Genomic DNA, 19,213 nt, shown 5'->3' with positions numbered 1-19,213 from the left:
TTGAAATTGCATTAAATATGTCATTATAAATCCCTGCTGATAGTGTGCTGTACTACAGAAAGGTCTTGTGTCCCAGTAGGATACTGTTGATTCTCCGAGTAAGGGGGAAAACATCATTCAGCACTTAAGCCCACAATTGACTTCCAAAACCAACTCAGTTAATTTGAAAAGGTGATTTTAGAACATGCTGAAGAATAGAAAAATGTGGAGGTGGCACCACTGGAGTAACCTCATTAATACGGCCTCTCTAATTTACAGTGGCAACAAAACCAGCCTAAGATACTCTGAGAAGGGCAGAATGGTAAATGAGATCAGCTCATCTGCTGGAGGTGGAGAGCAGGTCCACACACTATGTGCAGCTGTTGGTCTCACTTTGCAGAGCTGAATCCACTAGAAGGTTAAGTTGAATTATCGATTTTTGGGGCCTGATACCAATGCAAATAGCTAATATTTATTTATGTTGAAGTGCCTTTGTCATAGGACTGTTCTACTCCCCCCTCCCCGTTATATTAAGTTAATCTAAAAAACCTCAATATAGATATTTAAAAATGTATATACTTAGAGAATGAGGTTCAGTTTGTAAGACTTCCAACAAGATGATCTGTGTGTGTCTGAGACGCTGTAGAGTCAGACCCAAAATTAGGAAATTATAAAGCTAGATATGGATACTGAAATTAACCAGGACCTCAGGTGTTATAGATTAGTATAATATTACCAAAACTAGCAGAACTGTAGAGCGCCATACTGCAGGAGGATCTGATTTATATTAGGTGGATATGAAACAAACCAACAAAAAATCCCCCACATTTTTAGATGCCTGCATATTGTTAATAGATCTGAGTAACATTTGTTGTTTTTTCTTTCCAAGACTTCAGGCTTTGAATCGTTGCAGTTTGGAATCATAAACTGGGTAGCTAAGTTTTTTTGTGCTGAATTTTCTGGCTATAACAAACCCAAAAGAAAGGAAACATAATGATTTCCCCCCCAGAGATTTACATTGAGCTAAAACCAAAATCTTTTTCTATAGTCATTATTAGATGCTGATGAGCACTTCAAAATGTGGTATTTTCCTGCCAGACCCTAAAAGTGTAATAGTGCTGAATCCCTAAAATTTACATATAATTTAGTAAAGCCTGTTCTGAAGTGGTACTTCAGGACAGCTTTCATGACTATGGGTTGGCTGCTGGTTAAACTGCACAGTCTTAGAAGAGTAGGAAGATCCTTTCTATGATTACCATTTATCTTAGCTGGAGAACATACTCAGGGATGTTTGACAGATGGGGAGTGTATCTGAGTATTTATTTCAAATCTTTATTTATCAATGTTAAATTTTGGAACAATTATTGTAAGCCTCTAGCGTTTGGATTTCAAACATTATGAATGTAAACTGATGAGGCACATGGTGTCTTTTCTAGAAAAATAAAATCATTTGGGGGGGTAATCTCAAGAAAATTACACAGAACAAACTAATGTGCATTGCATATGCAATGTCTGGTAATTATATCTTGTCAAAAGCTCAACTTTTTTTCTCCTTTATTCTTTAGAAATATGGTAATAGTCCCTTTTCCCTTGTAGTCAATTATAAATTTCGGGAAGAATTAAGTATGCTAAATCTCTTCTTCCCCCTCTTCCCCCTCCCTTGGTCTCTATGGTAGCAGCAGGAATGGAAGGGAATTACTTTGATCTCCATTTCTGAGTGACATTTCGGTTTTTTCAGAGCATTGACCTTGTTTAGTGCAACTGAAATTTTCAATAGATTTCATTAGATCATAATTTGGTGATCTTAAGGAGATGTCTTTATTAAGATTGGTTTTAACTATGAAAGGAGACGGGTGATTTGTTTCATAAATCTATGAAGAGCTCTATAAGCTGAGAAAAGAAAATGCTCAATTAACAGCTGAGGCAGATAGACTGGGGCTCAATTCTGCACAACAGTGGCGAGCTGTAGAGGTGAAGGAAGGGGGGAAGGTGCTGGGCAAGAAAAAGGAAACAAGAAAGCTTGATCCTGGCTCAAACCAGGCATTTGTAATAGTGCTGCTTAATGATAGCAGAGCTGTACATCCTTAGCAGGTCCCTTTTCTGATGTTCAGAGGACCTGGGTAAAGGTAGGAAGAAAATTTCCCAGTGGCAAGGTCAGCTGCAGTTTTATTCATTTCACATGGCTGGAGCTGACCAAATAAGTTCTTTGCAATGCCAGTAGGCCACTAAAAGCAGAAAAAATCTGTTTTGTGGCTTTCATGCCCAACATAAACATATATTTCTTTTCTGTGTTAATCTGTTTGATGCTACCGTGCAAATTTCACAGAATCACAGAATCACAGAATATGCTGAGTTGGAAGGGAACCACAAGGATCATGAAGTCCAACTCCTCGCCCTACACAGGGCCATCCCCAGGAGTCACACTATGTGTCTGACAGTATAACCTAGATATTTCTTGAACTCTGTCAGGCTTGGTGCTGTGATCACTTCTCTGGGGAACCTGTTCCAGTGCCCAATCACCCTCTGGGTGAAGAACCTTTTTCTAATATCCAACCCGAACCTCCCCTAACACAACTTCAGGACATTTTTTTGGGTCCTGTCCCTGGTCACCACAGAGAAGAGATCAGTGTCTGCCCCTCATCTTCCCCTCACAAGGAAGTTGTAGACTGCAATGCCTCCCCTCAGTCTCCTCCAGGATGAACAGACCAAGTGACCTCAGCTGCTCCTCAAGGCCCTTCATCATCTTTGTTGCCCTGTATCCATTCACCTGACAGAAGACTTCTGAAAAATGAGAAGATATGTGCATTCAAAGAGAAAGGAATATGGTTATTTACGAGTGAATAATTAGATTGGGGTATGGCCTAGTGCATTATATTTTGCTCATTCTGAGACCTCTAGTTGAGCTCTACTATTTTGATTTCTCCAGAGCATCAGAGAAGATAATTTGCAAGGATGTGTAGGAGTAGCTGAGTATGTTCCACTGGTTCTGACTTCAGCCAACGCTTTTGCTAATGGAGACCTCACTCAAGGATTTGTATGCAATTTCTTGTATATATATTCTTGGCCATTCTAGTGGATACAAATGGAATCCTACCTGTGAATTCTTTAAACTCTGATCACCAATATCTTATCTGAGAAAGAATATTAGTTCAGATCTTACAGACTGCTGCAGTTCAGTGAGCCCTAAACCTTTGTATTCCTAAATATCCTCTCTGGATTTTGTTACATCTTCAAATTTGGTCTTGATATTGATATTTTGTATGTATAAAATCTCTCCCTGCCTACGGGAAAGTTGCAATAAGCTATACATACTTGCTTTTAAAGTCACACAACACAAAAGAGGAACTCTTCATTGAAATCTTACCCAGAGCTTGCTGATGTGCAACTGCATCTCTGTTACCTGAAACCTCTCTTGTGCAGCGCAACAAAGCTCTCACCTTCTGGTTCAGTATTCAACATGCACTATTTCCCTCTGCAATATTGCAGTGGGCACTGATGCATTACCACTCTGCACTGAGTTAATGCATCTGCAAGATGCATTATACTGATGTTTCTAACCAATGCTCATAGCTGTCAGTTATTTTAACACTTGACTAAGAAAAGCACATGGGAAAGAAAGTTACTTAAACATTGCAAGCTAGGAAGGCAGATGCTGTGCATGTACTCTGAAGAGATTGCAGCTTTGGTTTTCTTTCCTGAGTTTGGTGCTTTTCTATCTCCTGGTTACCTGTGTGGTCTGCATTTCTGGATGTTTGATAAACCCATTGATTTGGGAATTACATGTATCAGTTCCTTCAGAGAAGAAACTTGACTGTCTCTAACTGAATGTGAGGTTAGCATCTCTGTCTGACTTGGTCATCGCTTCATTGCTTACTGAGTGTATTATTGCTATGCAATTTTTAAAGGATTTGAAGTGTCAACCCAGAAAAAAAGCTGTGACTGATGCTGAATTCAGCACTGAGAATTGAAATTATGCCTTTGCATCCCAAGGTCTCTTTATATAAAAATTACACAAGCTGAAGATCTTATTGCATATTTTGAAGGCTCTGATTTCATTAGCTGTGATAAAGCCTATGCCTGGATGGCTGTGTCTATCACCACATTGGAGCTCTCTCAAGGGTGAAGCTTAGTGCAGGAGTCCAAGTATCCTCACAGAAAAGGAGTAAAACAAGACTGTGGAAATCACTCATTCATAAGCTATAGAGAAATGTTTCCATTTGAGATGGAGAAGACTTTTATTGGAACATATTCTTCCATAAAGTGAGGCAAGATATATTTGCATACCAATATTAGTGAACATGTAAGATCAGGCTTTTCAATCAGAAAAGTATTTTCAGTCCAAAGCACATTATTAATTTTCTCGCCTTTAACTCGCCTTCGAATAAAGACTGAAAGCGTATAATTGTTAAAGGAAAAAATAATTACTAGTATTCCACGCAGTCTTTTGATCCGAATTCATTTATAGTTTTATTATTTTGAAAGGATTACATCAGTTGCTGTTGCATTCATCCCTTCCTTACAGGAGATAATACACACCTGCAGGATACTGCTGCTATGATAGCAGTGACTTTTTCAAATACTTTTAGGCAAGGTTTTCTAAACTTTTGTCTAAAAGCACAATGCTTCTTGCTTGCTAGCTGTTTTTCTGAATATTTCTTAAAGTTGTCTAAGTGAAAATTAAAAAGATAAACAGTTTTATGGTTTGGAGGATACAAAGCTGAAACTGATATCCACATTTTTTCCTTTTTAACCTGTAAAAGTAGTATTGCACTGCTTTACAAATGTTTGCTTTTTGGAGATAAAGAACAAAGAACTAATAGTTCTCAAATTAGACTTCCAACTGAAAATCACCTGAAGTCTAATCATTAGTATTTGCAGATGTTGCTCTCCTTTACTCTCAGCATGGAGAAAGGTGTAATGTGGTTGCTTGTGATATATCTGGCTTAAATGAAAATAAAAAGAAGAAAGCTTTTTTATTTTCCACATAACTTCCAGCTTCATGAACACACATGATTACAAGAGTCCTCCAATTCAAGGAGCTAAATAGTAGTTTGACTCTTATGTTGAAATGCTGAGAGCAATGGTGGCAGACAGCATAATTTATTCTGAACTTATCTTCAGGGAGTTTGACCCAATCCGCTGTGTAACTCATTCTGATGGGCTCCAAACCTTGGCTGAAATGTAATTGAATCTCAGCAAATACAAGGGAAATTACAGGAAGATCAGCCTAAAGGCGATTGTTGCATCTTGCACTGCCATGTGGAACATTAGACTTTAAATTAACCCCTTATTCTTTTTGTTCTGCAAAGTTTCAGGGAACTGCAGGAGTCTTGGGTACTTGCTTATGTTCTCCAGTGACCAATCTGGGGAGCAAGCAGAGCATTCTGCTCAGAAAAGAAACACACCCTACAAATTTGGGACATACTTTCTCCTCCTACAAAGTAGCCCTAGGAGTGTTTCAGGCTGCAGCTATCACTAGTTCATAGAGGACATTGTGGAAAAATGCAGCCTGTCATGAAATGGGGGAAAAAAAGCCAATTTCTACCTCCTGACTAATGCTCCGCTGTTCTCTGAATGCTCTAGTGTGGAAGAAAGGCAGATGGCACATGCTTGAGGTTCAGAGTGGATGTATGTTCACCTACGTAACTGAGAACTTCAAAGCAAAATTAATGGATAGCTCATGAGGCCATTTTGGTCCTACAAACTTCAGATTATTTCCCATACATGACAGTGGAAAATGACTTTGTGAGGTGTGATGCATACTAGCAAACTTCTAGATGCTCCGTATGGAATAGAGTCCATTGCGCCTAACGATTGCAGCACTACTGTGTTGTGTATAATGCCATTTTCACTTATTTGCAGCAGAGCCATGGCAGATGCCCATCTCACAAATGCTCAGTCGAAACACCTGCCTGGATACCCATTCAGCACTCTACCGTAAGTTTGAGCCTTTTAATACAAAGATTTGAGAGACTGAATGGTAAGTCTCTGTGTTTGAAGCAGCCCCGGTCGGGTAATGTTTCCATACTCAGTGCATTTGAGAAAAAACAGAAATAAGTCCTAAGGCTAGTCCAAGCTACTTGTGAAGCCTGAACTGTTGAAATGTTGAGTAGTAGCTTAGCAGGGCTTCTGGAAGTTTGGGTTCTTCAGGAATTTAATTCATTCCACATGGAGCAGTGGGGATCAGTGGCAAGTATGGTATAGTTGGTGACTGGGTCCTGCTTAGGGTTTGTGGAGTTACTGTTGATTTCTGTAACTGGGCTCCAGCTGACTGTGATGACTGGGAGCCTGCTATTTTTACCTGATCATGGACAAAGTATGAGGGAATTCATTCATAAGCTTCTGCAGAGTATACCAAAAAAGGCTGACATTTAAAGCTGGACCAAGCTGTCTCCAGATCCAGGTGGTGACACAGGGAAGAGGAGATGCACCTTTTCTTCTCCACCTTCTCATGGAAGAAAGACTGATGATTCTAGATGCTTTTATGGACTAATAAGTGGGAAAATTTGCCCAGTATAGGGAACAACTTTTGGGGTGATGGACAGTGAATGAAACTTGGTCTGCTGGGTTTATAAGAAATTACTGTTGTAAATGCTTTCCTCCTCCTGCCAATTAGATGACTTCAGTGATATTTGCTTTTAACTATCAAAGTCACAGTAATATTTGAAGAGAAAAAAGCCAACTGTGGTCAAGTTGACACTACATTGATTTATATCTTGTCTGAACATAAACTGTAGATTGAGCCAGATCCTTGGATGCTCTAAGTTAGAGGGCTGACTAATAGAGCTGTGATGATTTATTGCAGCTGAAGAGTTGGCAGGATTTAGTTGACATTTTTGTTGGCTCTAGATCATAGCATGATGTTGGTCCACAGCTATTAACTTGTCACGTTTTATGACTAGATGAATGAGAAACAAATTCAAGCTTTCACTCTCCCTCAATCTCTCACTAATCTTGCGAGCGATTGTAAGCTCTGTAGTTTTGGTTGTCCTTATAATATGTCAAAATTAATTATATAATTGTTTATCTGTATTAAAAGAGACCCACTTAAAAGTATTGTTTGAATAGTTGAGCTACCCAGTTTTTTACCAAGGGAGGATCTAGGCTAGTAACTAATTAGTAATTCTTTCTAACTATTAGTTTCTGTTCTCAAAGTCTTTGGATCAACTTTGCTGTGTGGTTTAATTGTTTTGCGTTTATATTAAGAGGGTTGTAGCATGAACACAAGTATGTTAGTGTGGTGCATTTGAGAGCTGGAACTGGGCATTTGTAGCAAGTCAAAAGCAATTGCACTCAATGATTTCCACTAGCACCATGACCTGACTTTTCACATAGTGGCTTTAAACGCCTTTGTATTTATTAGGATATTTTTTGCTTAAACTATAAAAAATAAAACCATTTATCTTGAGTGTTCTTTGTTTGTCTCATTACACCAGATATGTGTTCATGCATAGGTAACGTCAATAGACCTGCTATCTTGCAAATTTTTATATTGTCACAAAAAATGGTAAACTGAGGATTAAACTTCATTGTCTTGGTTAGCATGAGTAATTGTCTAAGATCAGAATAACTTCAAGAAGTGTTATTTTTAAACTATTATAGTGGAAACTGGTTCTTGGACCAATACTATTTAATATCTTAATCAACAAATAGACAGTGGGATTGAGTGTACCCTATGCAAATTTGCAATGACACCAAGCTAAGTGGTGCTGGAGGGAAGAGATGCCATCCAAAGGGACTGTAACAGGCTTGAGAGGTGGGTCTGTGTGAACCTTATCAAGTTTAACGAGGTCAAGTACACAGTCCTGCAGCTGGGTCAAAGTAATCACCAGATTATCACATGCTGTGAGATAAATTATTTGAGAGCAGCCTTGAGAAGAAGGACTTTGGGTACTGGTGGATAAAAAATTGGACATGACCTGAAAATGTGCACTTGCAGCCCAGAAAGGCAACCATATCCTGGGCTGCAGATTGACGGAGGTGATTCTGACTCTCTACTCTGCCTTCATGAGACCCCACCTGGAGTGCCGCATCCAGCTCTGTCATCCCCAACAAAAGAAGGACATGGACGTGTTGAAGTGAGTCCTGAGGAGGTCACAGAAATGGTCAGAGCACTGGAGCACCTGTGCTATAGAGACAGGCTGAGAGAGCTGGGCCTATTCACCCCGGAGGAGAGAGGGCTCCAGGGAGACCTTGCTGTGGCCTTTCCCTGTTTAAAGGGGGCTTCTAAGGAAGATGGGGACAAACTTTTTAATAGAACTTGTTGCGATAGAACAAGGGGTGATGACTCTAAACTGAAAAAGGTGGATTTAGAACAAACATAAAAAAGTTCTTTACTGTGAGGGTTGTGAGGCACTAAACAGTGCCCAGGAAAACTGTGAGAGCCCCATCCCTGGAATTGTTCAAGATCAGGCTGGATGAGGCTTTGGGCAACCTGATCTAGTGGAAGATGTCCCTGCCTGGGGCAGAGAGGGGTGCGACTAGATGATCTTTAAAGATCTTTAAAGGTCTTTTCTAACCCAAGACATTTCTATGAGTCTATGAAAAAAACCTCAACTTACTATTAAAATACAGTTCAACCATTCACTTAGTTGCTATTTTTTTTGATTCTAGAGTACAACATGTGGTCCTTGAGGTAATTGCCTACTTGAAGCTTGCTATTATGTATATTTTTTCTTGATTATAGAGCTGAATGGATTGAAAGAAAATAAGTTGTAATTTCCAAGTACCTCTTGGCTTTTTTTTTTTTATCAAACAATTTTCTATGCAGCCAAACAGATTTTTCTGTCTATCTTATCTGTATCAGATATTTATAGGCACTTTTTACTATACTTCAGTAGACTTATTTTCTTGGTAGACTAATGCAGACAGTTGGGAAAAATTAAATCAGACAGAAATTAACTTCTAAGTGGTACCAATATTTCTTCCCATCTGATTTCAAAAGTGTTTTTTAACTACCTTGCCTTTATCAGAGAAGAATACCTATGAAATATCAGCATTTTGATAGAAAGCTGATTAATGAAATGAAAATTTCTAGTGACACATCAAAGCATATTACCTTTTATAAAAAGATTGGGGGAAAAAAAATGAAACAGAGATCTAGCCAGTTGTGAAAACTCCATTAGATGATGACAGCATGTGTTTGGATGTCTCTTAACAGTGGTAGAGGGAACAGTGTCAAACAATGAAGGAAAAACAAAGTGTTAGAAAAGGTATCCTCTTTCATCAGTTTTGCTGTCTGTGTCACTCAGGATGGCATGAGCCTGGGCTAGGTTTTTCTCTCCTTTTTCAGCATTTTTTATAGAAAACACTGTGTCCTCTCTCGGGAGTGCCTTTTGCATCTAATGCAAAACAGGAGATCTGGCAGCATTGTTGTTATGTAACAGTCTGACTTTTGCCATCCCTAACTTATCGTTCTCTTTGAATTTGCTGATGATTCTTGCAATTAAGATTCTCAGTTCTGTTTGTCAACTCACCATCTGCAAAAGAGGCCATAAGTGAATACTGCCTTTCTGTTCCTTTACAGTGTCCTTAATTAGATTTATTTTAAGTCTGAGACTTTTTTTGATTAAGGGAATTACCTAAGGGTGGCTTTTTCTGCACTTGCACTTTTAGTTGTGTCTTCTGAAGGATTTTAGTGTTTGATTATAAAATCCTCCAAAAGGAGTTCACTGTACTGCTCTGTAGCATACTAAACCTCTCTATAGCTGGGGCTGCTATCTAGATCCATTATGTAAAGATAATGAAGTGTCAGAGACTGCATCTGTGTTGCAAAAATATTTGAGCTTGTCTTTTCTTCCAGCCCCCTTGACAGCTTTTCTTGAGTTTGGCATTCGGGACAAACATTCACCTTAGATCACCCTTCAGCATTAATAGGATCCCTCTGCATTTCCTTGCTGCAGTCTCAGCTGAACTCTTTGGCCCACTGTCCTAGCCCTCTTCCACTGAAAAATTCTCTTTGGGGCATCATCTGCGATGGAGAAGAAGCAGGAAGGAGAAGTAAAGGGAGTGTGGACACAAAAGGTAAAGGATCTGGCACATACCTTAAGTAGAGCCTCATTCAGCATTAGCTCTCGCCTCAATGTGAAGAAAAGGACAGTGACTTTAAGGGAAGGTGAACCAAAGTGAGGGTTCTCACAGGGTAAATGCAGCAGCTGTACATGCTGCCATAGCTCACAGGCTGCAGATTTACATAGGTGCTACATTCTGCAGAAATTTAGTTGAGATCTTGGGTGCCAGGCTGCTCTGCAGCTGAGCTCTCAGTCGTTCTGCCCCTCAATTTGCCTATATGCATAGCACAAGGAGAGCAAAAATCACTCCTCTTTGAACCTACATACATGTGCAGGATGTTATTGCTCTATTTACATGGGATAGATCAGTGCATGGAGGATATAATTACTCTTTCTCTTCTTCCAGTTTATTTAGAACACTGGAGGGACAGGAATACACTAATGCCCCACACAATTCTGATTTTAGCCTGCCTAATCTGAGAGTTAACCCATAAACATTCCTGGTTCAAACAAATCAAGTTTTTTGTATTCAGAGTCACTTTACAGGAGTTGTTTAAAAGAAATTCTCATTTTTGGAGGATGACTGCAAGTTAGTTCTGGTGGTTGTGCTCTGTGTAAAGAATGTTCTGACATGATATGGAGCCAAGCAGAAACATATTGAAACATGAATATTCTGATTTGGCTTAAGGCTTTGAGACTGGAAGAATTGTTTCTGAAATCAGTCTTGCTCTTGTTAAACATAAAAGAGATAAATGTCTCTGTTAGGCTAGAGTCAGCTCTCTCCTGGGACTAGGGTTGTGCCTTGTAATGATGTCCCATCCTCTTCTGTGTAGATGAGCTCTATAAAATAAATAAATAGCTCTACACTCCAAAAAATACCTTTTGCAGGCTCTCTAAGCTTTAAATCTTTTTCTGTTAAAACCCCATTGGCTAATAAATTTCTCAGACAATCTGGGTGGCAGCTAACTTGAAAAATTTTGAAAACAGAGCTATTAATACAGAGCTTCTTCTGTCACCTTGGTGCTGATGGTAATGGAAAATTCTGAGTGCTGAAACTCAGCTTTATTTTAAAGGAAGTATTAAAGTACTACCGTATATATTTCTGCTGTATTCCTGCAGATCTTCTTCACTCCAGAGTCTCCTGTACCCCTCCTTGCTCTGTTGCTCAAGGCAGTTTATTGTCCACTTCTTTATGGTTAAAAAAATCTATCTGGACCCTGCAATGCTGAGTCTGTCACCAATTGCCAGCTACGAAGCTGCCTTTTAAAATAGCCACTTAAATCTCCCTTCCCCTGGATAACTCTCTGATTCTTCCTTCTCGTTTTCACTACCCTCACCAGCCTTCCCTGGGGAAAAACATGCTGTTTCTATTGTTGGCAGTAGCTGAAGGTGCTGAAGAGTCTCTTCTGTAATCTGATTTACGGATTCAGCGGGGAAAATTCCAGCTAGACTAAGGCAGTGTTGGATTAGCAACAAACCACGGCACATTCCAGCAGGGCAGCAAATGCTTCATGCTTGGGTAGATATAGACAGAGGCTAGCAGAGTATGTGTAAACAGAAAGGATTAGGCTTAGGAGCAAATTTTGAGAGAAATTAGACAAAAAAAGCCATTTACTTCTCTACTTGATCAAATAGTAGGGAAGAAAGGGGAAAGAAGATTTTTAAAAATTGCAATAGCCCTTTGATAAGGAAATATATATACCTAATTTATAACACGTATAGTCCTTCCTCCCATTTCAGTGATCCCAGTCAAACCAGTGAAAGATTTCACAATTGCAAAACAAGCTCAGAAGCCCTTAAGATAAGGTGATAATTCATTTAAAAGTCCTGTCTGATAAACATTAAGCTGCTCAAAACCATTATCTGCAGACTGACCCACATATCTGCTTAACATCATCATCAGGAAACATTTTGCATGAGTTTTTTACAATTAGTAATCTCATTAAGCACATATTATATATAGGATATTTGTTCTCTTTATTGCTTTATTTGTTTTATGGAAAGCACCACGATGTTTCTACAGAAGTCTCAGTCACAGAAGTGCAGCAGTGCATAATTTAGAGCAAAATATTTCTAACTTAGTTATAGAAATTTTCTTAAAGCTGAAATTTGGTATTGATCTTTATGAGAGCAATTACTTAAAGGTACTTTTATGGAAAAGCAAATATATATTTAACTACTTAAAATGATTGCAACTCATGAGGTTTATAAGCAAAAAAAATTAAACAACATTTAATACTCTTCTGGACACTATTTTAAAATTCTGTTTTAAGTGCTTATTTAGCCAGGCAACATTTTGACAGTGTTACTGAAGTTTAAAAACAGTGTGCAGATTCAATTTCTACAGTAGTTATTATTTATTATTCCCAGAGGAAAAACTCTATTTGAGTCTAGTCTTTCTGATAGCATATACGTATCTTGGGGGTCATATACCAGGGATATTGCTACTCAAAAGCCACACTTTTCTGACATGAGAAATTCCATGCTAAGGTTAAACATGAGTGATTCAAACATTCTGAGTTTATGGTAATATACACAAAACCAAAGTTAGCTCCAGTCTTTATTTACAATGTGCAATAACCAGAAAATATTATTATGACTCTTTAGAAGGGTTTGTAGTCCCTATTAAAGTGAACAAAATTGTTTTTGTTATTTTTCTCTTTGATGTACTGCAACATAAAATGAGGCAGTGATTTAATGTTTTTTTTTAGGAAGCCAATGAAGTTCATCATATAACTTAAAAAAGTGTATGTGTATGTAGCTGACAGGTGAAGGGCAGCTCAAGTGGAAAAGTAGGACAGTTACTTATAGGTGAGTGACTCATGTCATGATATCTGGAAACTGCATGTTAGCAAGGAGCCTCATTTTGCCCAATTCTATAGTAAAAATCTACAGAAGAAACTTGTGGGGAAAGCAGTTGTGGAAGACAAAGGGTAGAAATTATGCCTTGTTCAGCAGTATTTGATAGTGATGCTGAAAGTGAAATTCATCTGTCCATATTTATGTCATCGGAGAGCTATAAACACTTTGGAGCTACAGTTTACCTTTACACTGGTATGTATGAATTGGCCTATTGAAGGTTGTGTTTTTCTTCACTAATGACAAAGGACACCTAGGCAACCAGCTCTGACACAGCCGTCTGAACTGAAGAGGTATCCCAGGGTTTTCTCTGTGTTGCCCAGGTTTGTGGCAAAGTGTTGTTCTACAGCAAACACTCAGGTACAAGACTTTCCTTCTAGGCTACCCCAAACAAGCAGTTTGTTATCGTTATCCTTTTGGAATCCTAGAATCATTAAGCTGGGAAAAGCCCTCTGAGGTCATGGAGTCCAACCGTTAACCCAGCACTTCTGTGTTTACCACTTAAACCATGTAATGAAGTGCCACATCCACATGCCTTTTGAACACTTCCAAGAATGGTGATTCCAGCTCTTCCCCGGACAGCTTGTTTCAGTGACTGACCACATTTACAGTGCATAAATTTTTCCTAATATGTAGTCTAAACCTCCCCTTGTGCAACTTGAATCCATTTCTTCTTGTTCTGTCACTTGTTAGTTGGGAGAAGAGATCAATCCCTACCTGGCTACAACCTCCTTTCAGGCAGTTGTAGAGAGTGATAAGGTCCCCCCTGAGCCTCCTTTTCTCTGGGCTAAACCCTCCCAGCTTCCTCAGCCGCTCCTCATAAGACTTGTGCTCCAGATGCTTCCCTAGCTCTGTTGCCCTTCTCTGGAAATGGTCCAGCACATCAATGTCTTTCTTGTAGGGAGGGGCCCAAAAGTGAACACAGGATTTGAGATGCAACCTCAGCAGTGCTGAGTACAGGAGGACGATTACTGCCCTGATCTGGCTGGCCACAGTACTGCTGACACAGGCCAGGATGCCATTGGCTTTTTTGGTCACCTGGGCACACTACTGGCTCACGTTCAGCCACTATTCTCTCAGCCTGTAGTACTGCCTGTGTTTGTTGTGACCCAAGTGCAGGACCCTGCACTTTGCTTTATTGAACTTCATACGGTTGGCCTCAGCCCATCAGTCCAGCCTGTCCAGATCTCTTTGCAGAGCCTTACTATCCTGAATAGATAGGTGGAACTGCCACTGATTTCCAAGCAAACTGCAAATGAAAACAGGATTGGATCTAGATATTATGACATCTCATAGAACCTGGTATTATACCTGCTGCCTTTTTCCTTAATACCTTGAAAAGACATCTGTTTAGCCAAAATAGACCATATGTTTTAGTGACATTTTCATTGGTACTTTTAGATTGCAAGTCCTATTATTCATTCAGTACATACATACTGTATAATATCATTTGCACTTAAAGGGCTATGGGAGCCTAAAAGTCTCTCTTTATCACATAAATGGCGATAAACAGCCATCTTAGCGAATGTGTTCTCCAAAGATTTACTCTTGGAAAGTTCTGAATGTCTCCTTTGAAGTGCTTGGGGGTCCTCCCTGTTGGTATCACTCATATGCCACTCTAAATGAGTATGGGAATCCTGCCCTGAGACTGGGCAGCTTATACATCAGGGAGGTGTTGCACAGGCATTTCAGAAGAAATGGATATAAAAAGCTTCTTTAAAGGCTGATAAAAATTACTCTTCCCTGCAGAACACTCATTTCTCTGCTGTTGGGAACATTTTTATTTTTTTTCAGTTGTGAACAGTCATGCGAATTGTGTTTGTTTGCTTTTTTTGTTTGTTTTGGGTTCTCTAAGGAAGAGGGGAATAATAAATGGGAAAGTGCCTGTAAACCATAGAATTGGTAAACTGTTACATGTCACAGGAAGAATATTAATTATTGGTCTAAATATCCTTGTTTTCAGGGGGTTGAAAACTAAAGCTTCAATTGTCCATGCAAACAGAACTTTTCTGTCAGAAAAGAGACCAGTTCTATCATCTCTTCTGGGATTTGAGCCTTGCCAAACCCCAAAGGTGCTTAGCTCTGTTGATGTCTCTTGAAGCTTGTGTATACATCTCTGTGGGTCAGTGACACTGCCTGAATTCTTCTGGGTAGACATCTGCCTTTTTTGCATCAAGAGTCACCATCTTATATGAAGTCACAGGAATAAACATGTACTTGAAATGTTTAGCATTAGTTATGGATTCAGATGCATCCTGTCAGTCATTCTAACAGTACCTATTCACCTAAACCACGGTAGGCCCATTTCTTCTCTCCTATCTTGGATGCTTCCCTGTGTTCCCTTGGTGTCTGAGCATCTCAGGATATTAATTTGGTTTCACAAGATCTTTGTGAAAAAGTTGGTAAAAGGTGTTATCCCCATTTTAAAAATAAGGGTGAGAAGCAGAGAGGTGGAGGAGACAGCTACATTGTGCAGAGATACACCAAGCATGTCAGCTCTGGAACAAGTGCCGCACTCAGGGTAATTAACCCAATTAACCCATAATAAAGCTAATAGTTCAAGCATGATATCACATCTTTGTATTTTACTGTGCCATGCAACTGGTCAGCTCTTGAAACAGCCTTGGGACTTTGTAACAAAGCAGTGAATGACAGAACAAAACATTACTCTTTTGTGGAAAGGGAAGGGACATTTTTTAAAATATTCATCATCACAGGTATATCTTCAGGAAATAGTTTTGATACATCAATTTGGCATCCCGGGCCACCCCTTTGCTAGATTATTTACCTTCAGTTTGTGAGCTGGACTCTATCTGTAGAGCAATAGGACAGCCACAGTGTGTAGGAGCCGTGAGATCTGCAATCTGCTCTGCCATCACTGTCTTTGCTCAGAGCTGAGTTTCAGGGGCAGCTTCATTTAGAGGCTACACATTCTGTATTCCTCTGAATTGTTTATAATGTATGGTGGAAACATCTAAAATAGGATGCTGTATAATTAAAGAAAAACCAAAACCACCAAAAAGTTAAAGCTATTCCTCCCACCAGTATATACTATGTATATGTATTTTTACACAGACACTTCAGTATCTCCTTTTTTATGCCTCTGGTATCAGCTCCTGAGCTCACCCCAGTTGTACTGATCTCTGCTGCATAAATAAGTCTCTGTCTCTATCTCCAGTTAATCTAAACTTGTTAGTGTTTGGCTCCTTTTTACTGTGCCACCTGCCTTTCAGTCTGAGTGCTGTGTTACTCTCTTCACTGCCATCAGTCTCAGATTTCCTGAGTGAACACTGGGTCTTGAGTTACTTTGGGAACTGAAGGATGGGTAAGGGAGTGCTCTTCCATGTTTTGGTGCTCTCTTTTCACCCACATAATAGCTCTCGCATTTTCTTCTTCCCTGCCATGTCCTTACTTCTGAAGTACTTAGAGAGGGATATTTCTATTTGGATAAACATTTACTATTTTAAAACTGCTTATCCTTGGAGAATAAGTAATCAGAAAAAATAGTCATGAGTGAAGAAAAGTGTTTTCTAGCACTGGATAGCCACCTAGAAATACTTAAACGACATGGCAGTACCAGAATGGCAATATGGGATTGGAGGACAAGGAGTAAACCTTGGCAGATTGAACCCAGTCATGTGCTGTTACAGAAAACACTATCACGTAAAACCTCACTTAAGAATTTGGAAATGATTCACTGTCAGACACTTCTGGCTTCTGCTGTCACCCTGTGTTGGTCTCTGCTACTGCATGAATGGGATAAGATAAAGCACAAACCACACTATTTAAAGATTGGTTTCAGTAAAAACGCCAGGTGAATAACTCACCTGAGAATTTGTGGTCTACCCGGATTTGCCCTGCTACTTTAAAACAGAACTGTATGTGCTGACCTGTTGCATCTCTGCAAAATGGAGCCTTTGATTCTAAGCTTAGGCCAGGTCTGCCTGCTAAAAAGCCAATTTATGTCACATTTGGTGTTAGCAGAGTCAGTCACTTTAAATGGTTCATAAAACTTTAGGCTGGCCACAGAAAAAAAGAACAAAAGTCCCAAAGGAACTCTGTAACTCTGCAGATGGTAGAAGTCTGTGGTTGATGGTTAAAGTGTGGTAAGATGTCAAGTACCCAGTGATATTTCCCTTGGAATATCTTTCTTGCTTCCAGCAATCAGGAGTAGTGGCTTCTTAAGTTTGAGATTACAGATGGGCATACTTCTGGTAGACCAGAACTCCTTAAACTATGAATTAGAAAAGTGGACAAAAATTATGCTATCAGAGAACTAAATCTAGATTTGTACCAGTGGAACAGGGCAGGGTTTAATTTCTCGTTCTCTTCCTTTCTAGTAAAAGCAATTAAACCCTGAAAGTTCAAACCCTCTCCTGTATGTTTTTTTAAAAAAGAGCTGGTTTGATAATTGACATTTACTTTATCAGTGTTTAACTATAGTAAAGAGGTTTTTACTTATCAGGTATATGCTTATCAGTTTTCTAGTATAGTATATATTCTACTTTAGTAATATTTGTTCAACTATGCATTTTCTTACCCTCTCTATGCATGAAGAGTGCCTTTAAAGATTTAAGGGGTGATTTGAATAATGTGGTTTTTTTTCAGCTATCCTTCATTAAATTCAAATTGCCACTAACTTTCTGTGACATCAATTCTATGGAATGTCAGCATCGGCTACAATAAAAAATGTCTTTGAGCAGATCTTTCAATTTTCTCCTTTATTTCCTATTGCTTTTTGAGTATTTTTGTTACATTGTGGCTTATATGAAGTTTTGAAGCTCTTGTAAAGTTATTCACAGTATTTCTCTTTGAATTAATAGTAGGTCTTTAGATAAGACCTCCTTTTGTTTCAGCAAAATCATTGACAAAATTGATTTTGAAATGAAAGTAGAAAGGTGTCCTCAGTTTATCATCTCTGAAAATGAAAAAATTTGAATTCATAACATTCACAGCAGTAGTTTACCATATTGCATGTTTATTAGGTTCTTAGATGTGCTTAACTGCAGTTAAGCAGTAAAATCTGAGAAAATGGAGCTTATTAAATGGTCTATTTAATAAACCAAGCTTGACATCTTTATTCATACACATCTGATTATGTTGCCACCTCCAAATGGTATTTTGGACATGAAGGTTGGGTACTATTTTTTAGTTTTACTTTGTTTGGTAGGGGTGGCTTTGTAGGAGAGTGAGTTATTTTGTGTTCTGGTTAACAAAATGATTAACAAAATTGTCAGCTAATTTTGGAGTCCTTATTACTGTGAATTTACATATAATGCACAACATCATGGTTGATCTGAGGCAGAATGGGATTGGGATAAAGGATCTAGAAATTCCTCCAAAGGAAATCTTGAGTTCTGGCTTGCTCTCAACATACCCTAGGAAAAATCACCCTGTCTGTTCCTTGGCTTACACTGAGCTAGATATACAAATACTTGCTGCTTTCCTTGAGATCTCAGATTTCCTTGAGATCTCAGATTATTGTGTACTGTACAGCATAACAGTATGATATTATTTCAAATTCTACATTTTATTTTCCAGGGTCAGCATTAAAACCTTCTTATCTTGAAACTGAGAAGGAAAAAAAAAATATTGAAAACCACATTTTTTTTAATTGTATTAAAAAAGCACTCAATGTTTGAATTATTTTTTAAGTGGGGATCAAGACAGAAGGTAGGAAAAAAGCTTGTTATTTTGGAGCTTCAGTTTTTGGGTGCAAAACGTGCATAATAACATATTTTATAATTGAATTTCAGAAAAGAGCTTCAGGAGTCTATGCATCCTAGATACAGGTTGAAACTATCAATATTCAAGGTGGCTTGAACTTCTTTGCCTCAAATTAACATGGCTCAAAGGCATAGAAAAGTAAACACTAGTTATTTTCTTTAACAGATGTTCCATAACCTTTCATTCAGCCTTTTATTAAATTGCTTACTACTACAGTCTTTATATCTTTGCTCTTAACTTACTTTTTCTGTTTATTCTGCCTAAAGATACTGTCACACCTGCACCTTAATTTGTCTTACTTTCTGAACAGGAGCCAGAAGACCCCAAATCGAAATGTCATGAAATTGAAAAGGCTGGTGAATGCAAACAGCTTCTTGTTCCCACCTCTGTCCTCTACACAGGATAAGCTATCATGAGACACCCACTCAAACTGCCAGTCTAGCAAACATGGATGCATCATGGGACTATGAAGTCATGCATCCACATAAGCAATATAGTGACTTAAATGTGTGTTGGACAAAATTTAAGTTTCCAAGTTCAAGTAGGCAGTTCATAAAGCCTGTGTCCATTCCCATCCCTCCCTTCCTCCCTGCTTAGATGTCTCAAAGATTTCAGGGATCAGGCTTGCCAGAAGTACA

At 38.8% G+C, this 19,213-nt stretch overlaps 1 protein-coding gene across 9 annotated transcripts in view; it reads left to right on the top strand.

The window, feature by feature from the left end:
- Positions 1-19,213, top strand: part of DLG2 (discs large MAGUK scaffold protein 2) — a 999,036-nt gene that overhangs the window by 158,329 nt on the left and 821,494 nt on the right. For 6 of the 9 annotated variants that reach the window (XM_027659729.1, XM_027658823.1, XM_027658481.1 and 3 more), the window contains one exon: positions 5,842-5,916. The exons of the other annotated variants lie outside the window; for them this stretch is intronic. In XM_027659729.1, the coding sequence (XP_027515530.1) occupies positions 5,842-5,916 (75 nt within the window). The remainder of the gene's footprint in view (positions 1-5,841; positions 5,917-19,213) is intronic. 9 annotated transcript variants of the gene reach the window in all.

The sequence above is a fragment of the Corapipo altera genome, unplaced genomic scaffold, assembly GCF_003945725.1.
Source record: "Corapipo altera isolate COAL_440 unplaced genomic scaffold, ASM394572v1 0, whole genome shotgun sequence".
In the NCBI taxonomy this organism is placed as follows: domain Eukaryota; kingdom Metazoa; phylum Chordata; class Aves; order Passeriformes; family Pipridae; genus Corapipo; species Corapipo altera.
This window is presented reverse-complemented; position numbering and strand designations above follow the sequence as displayed.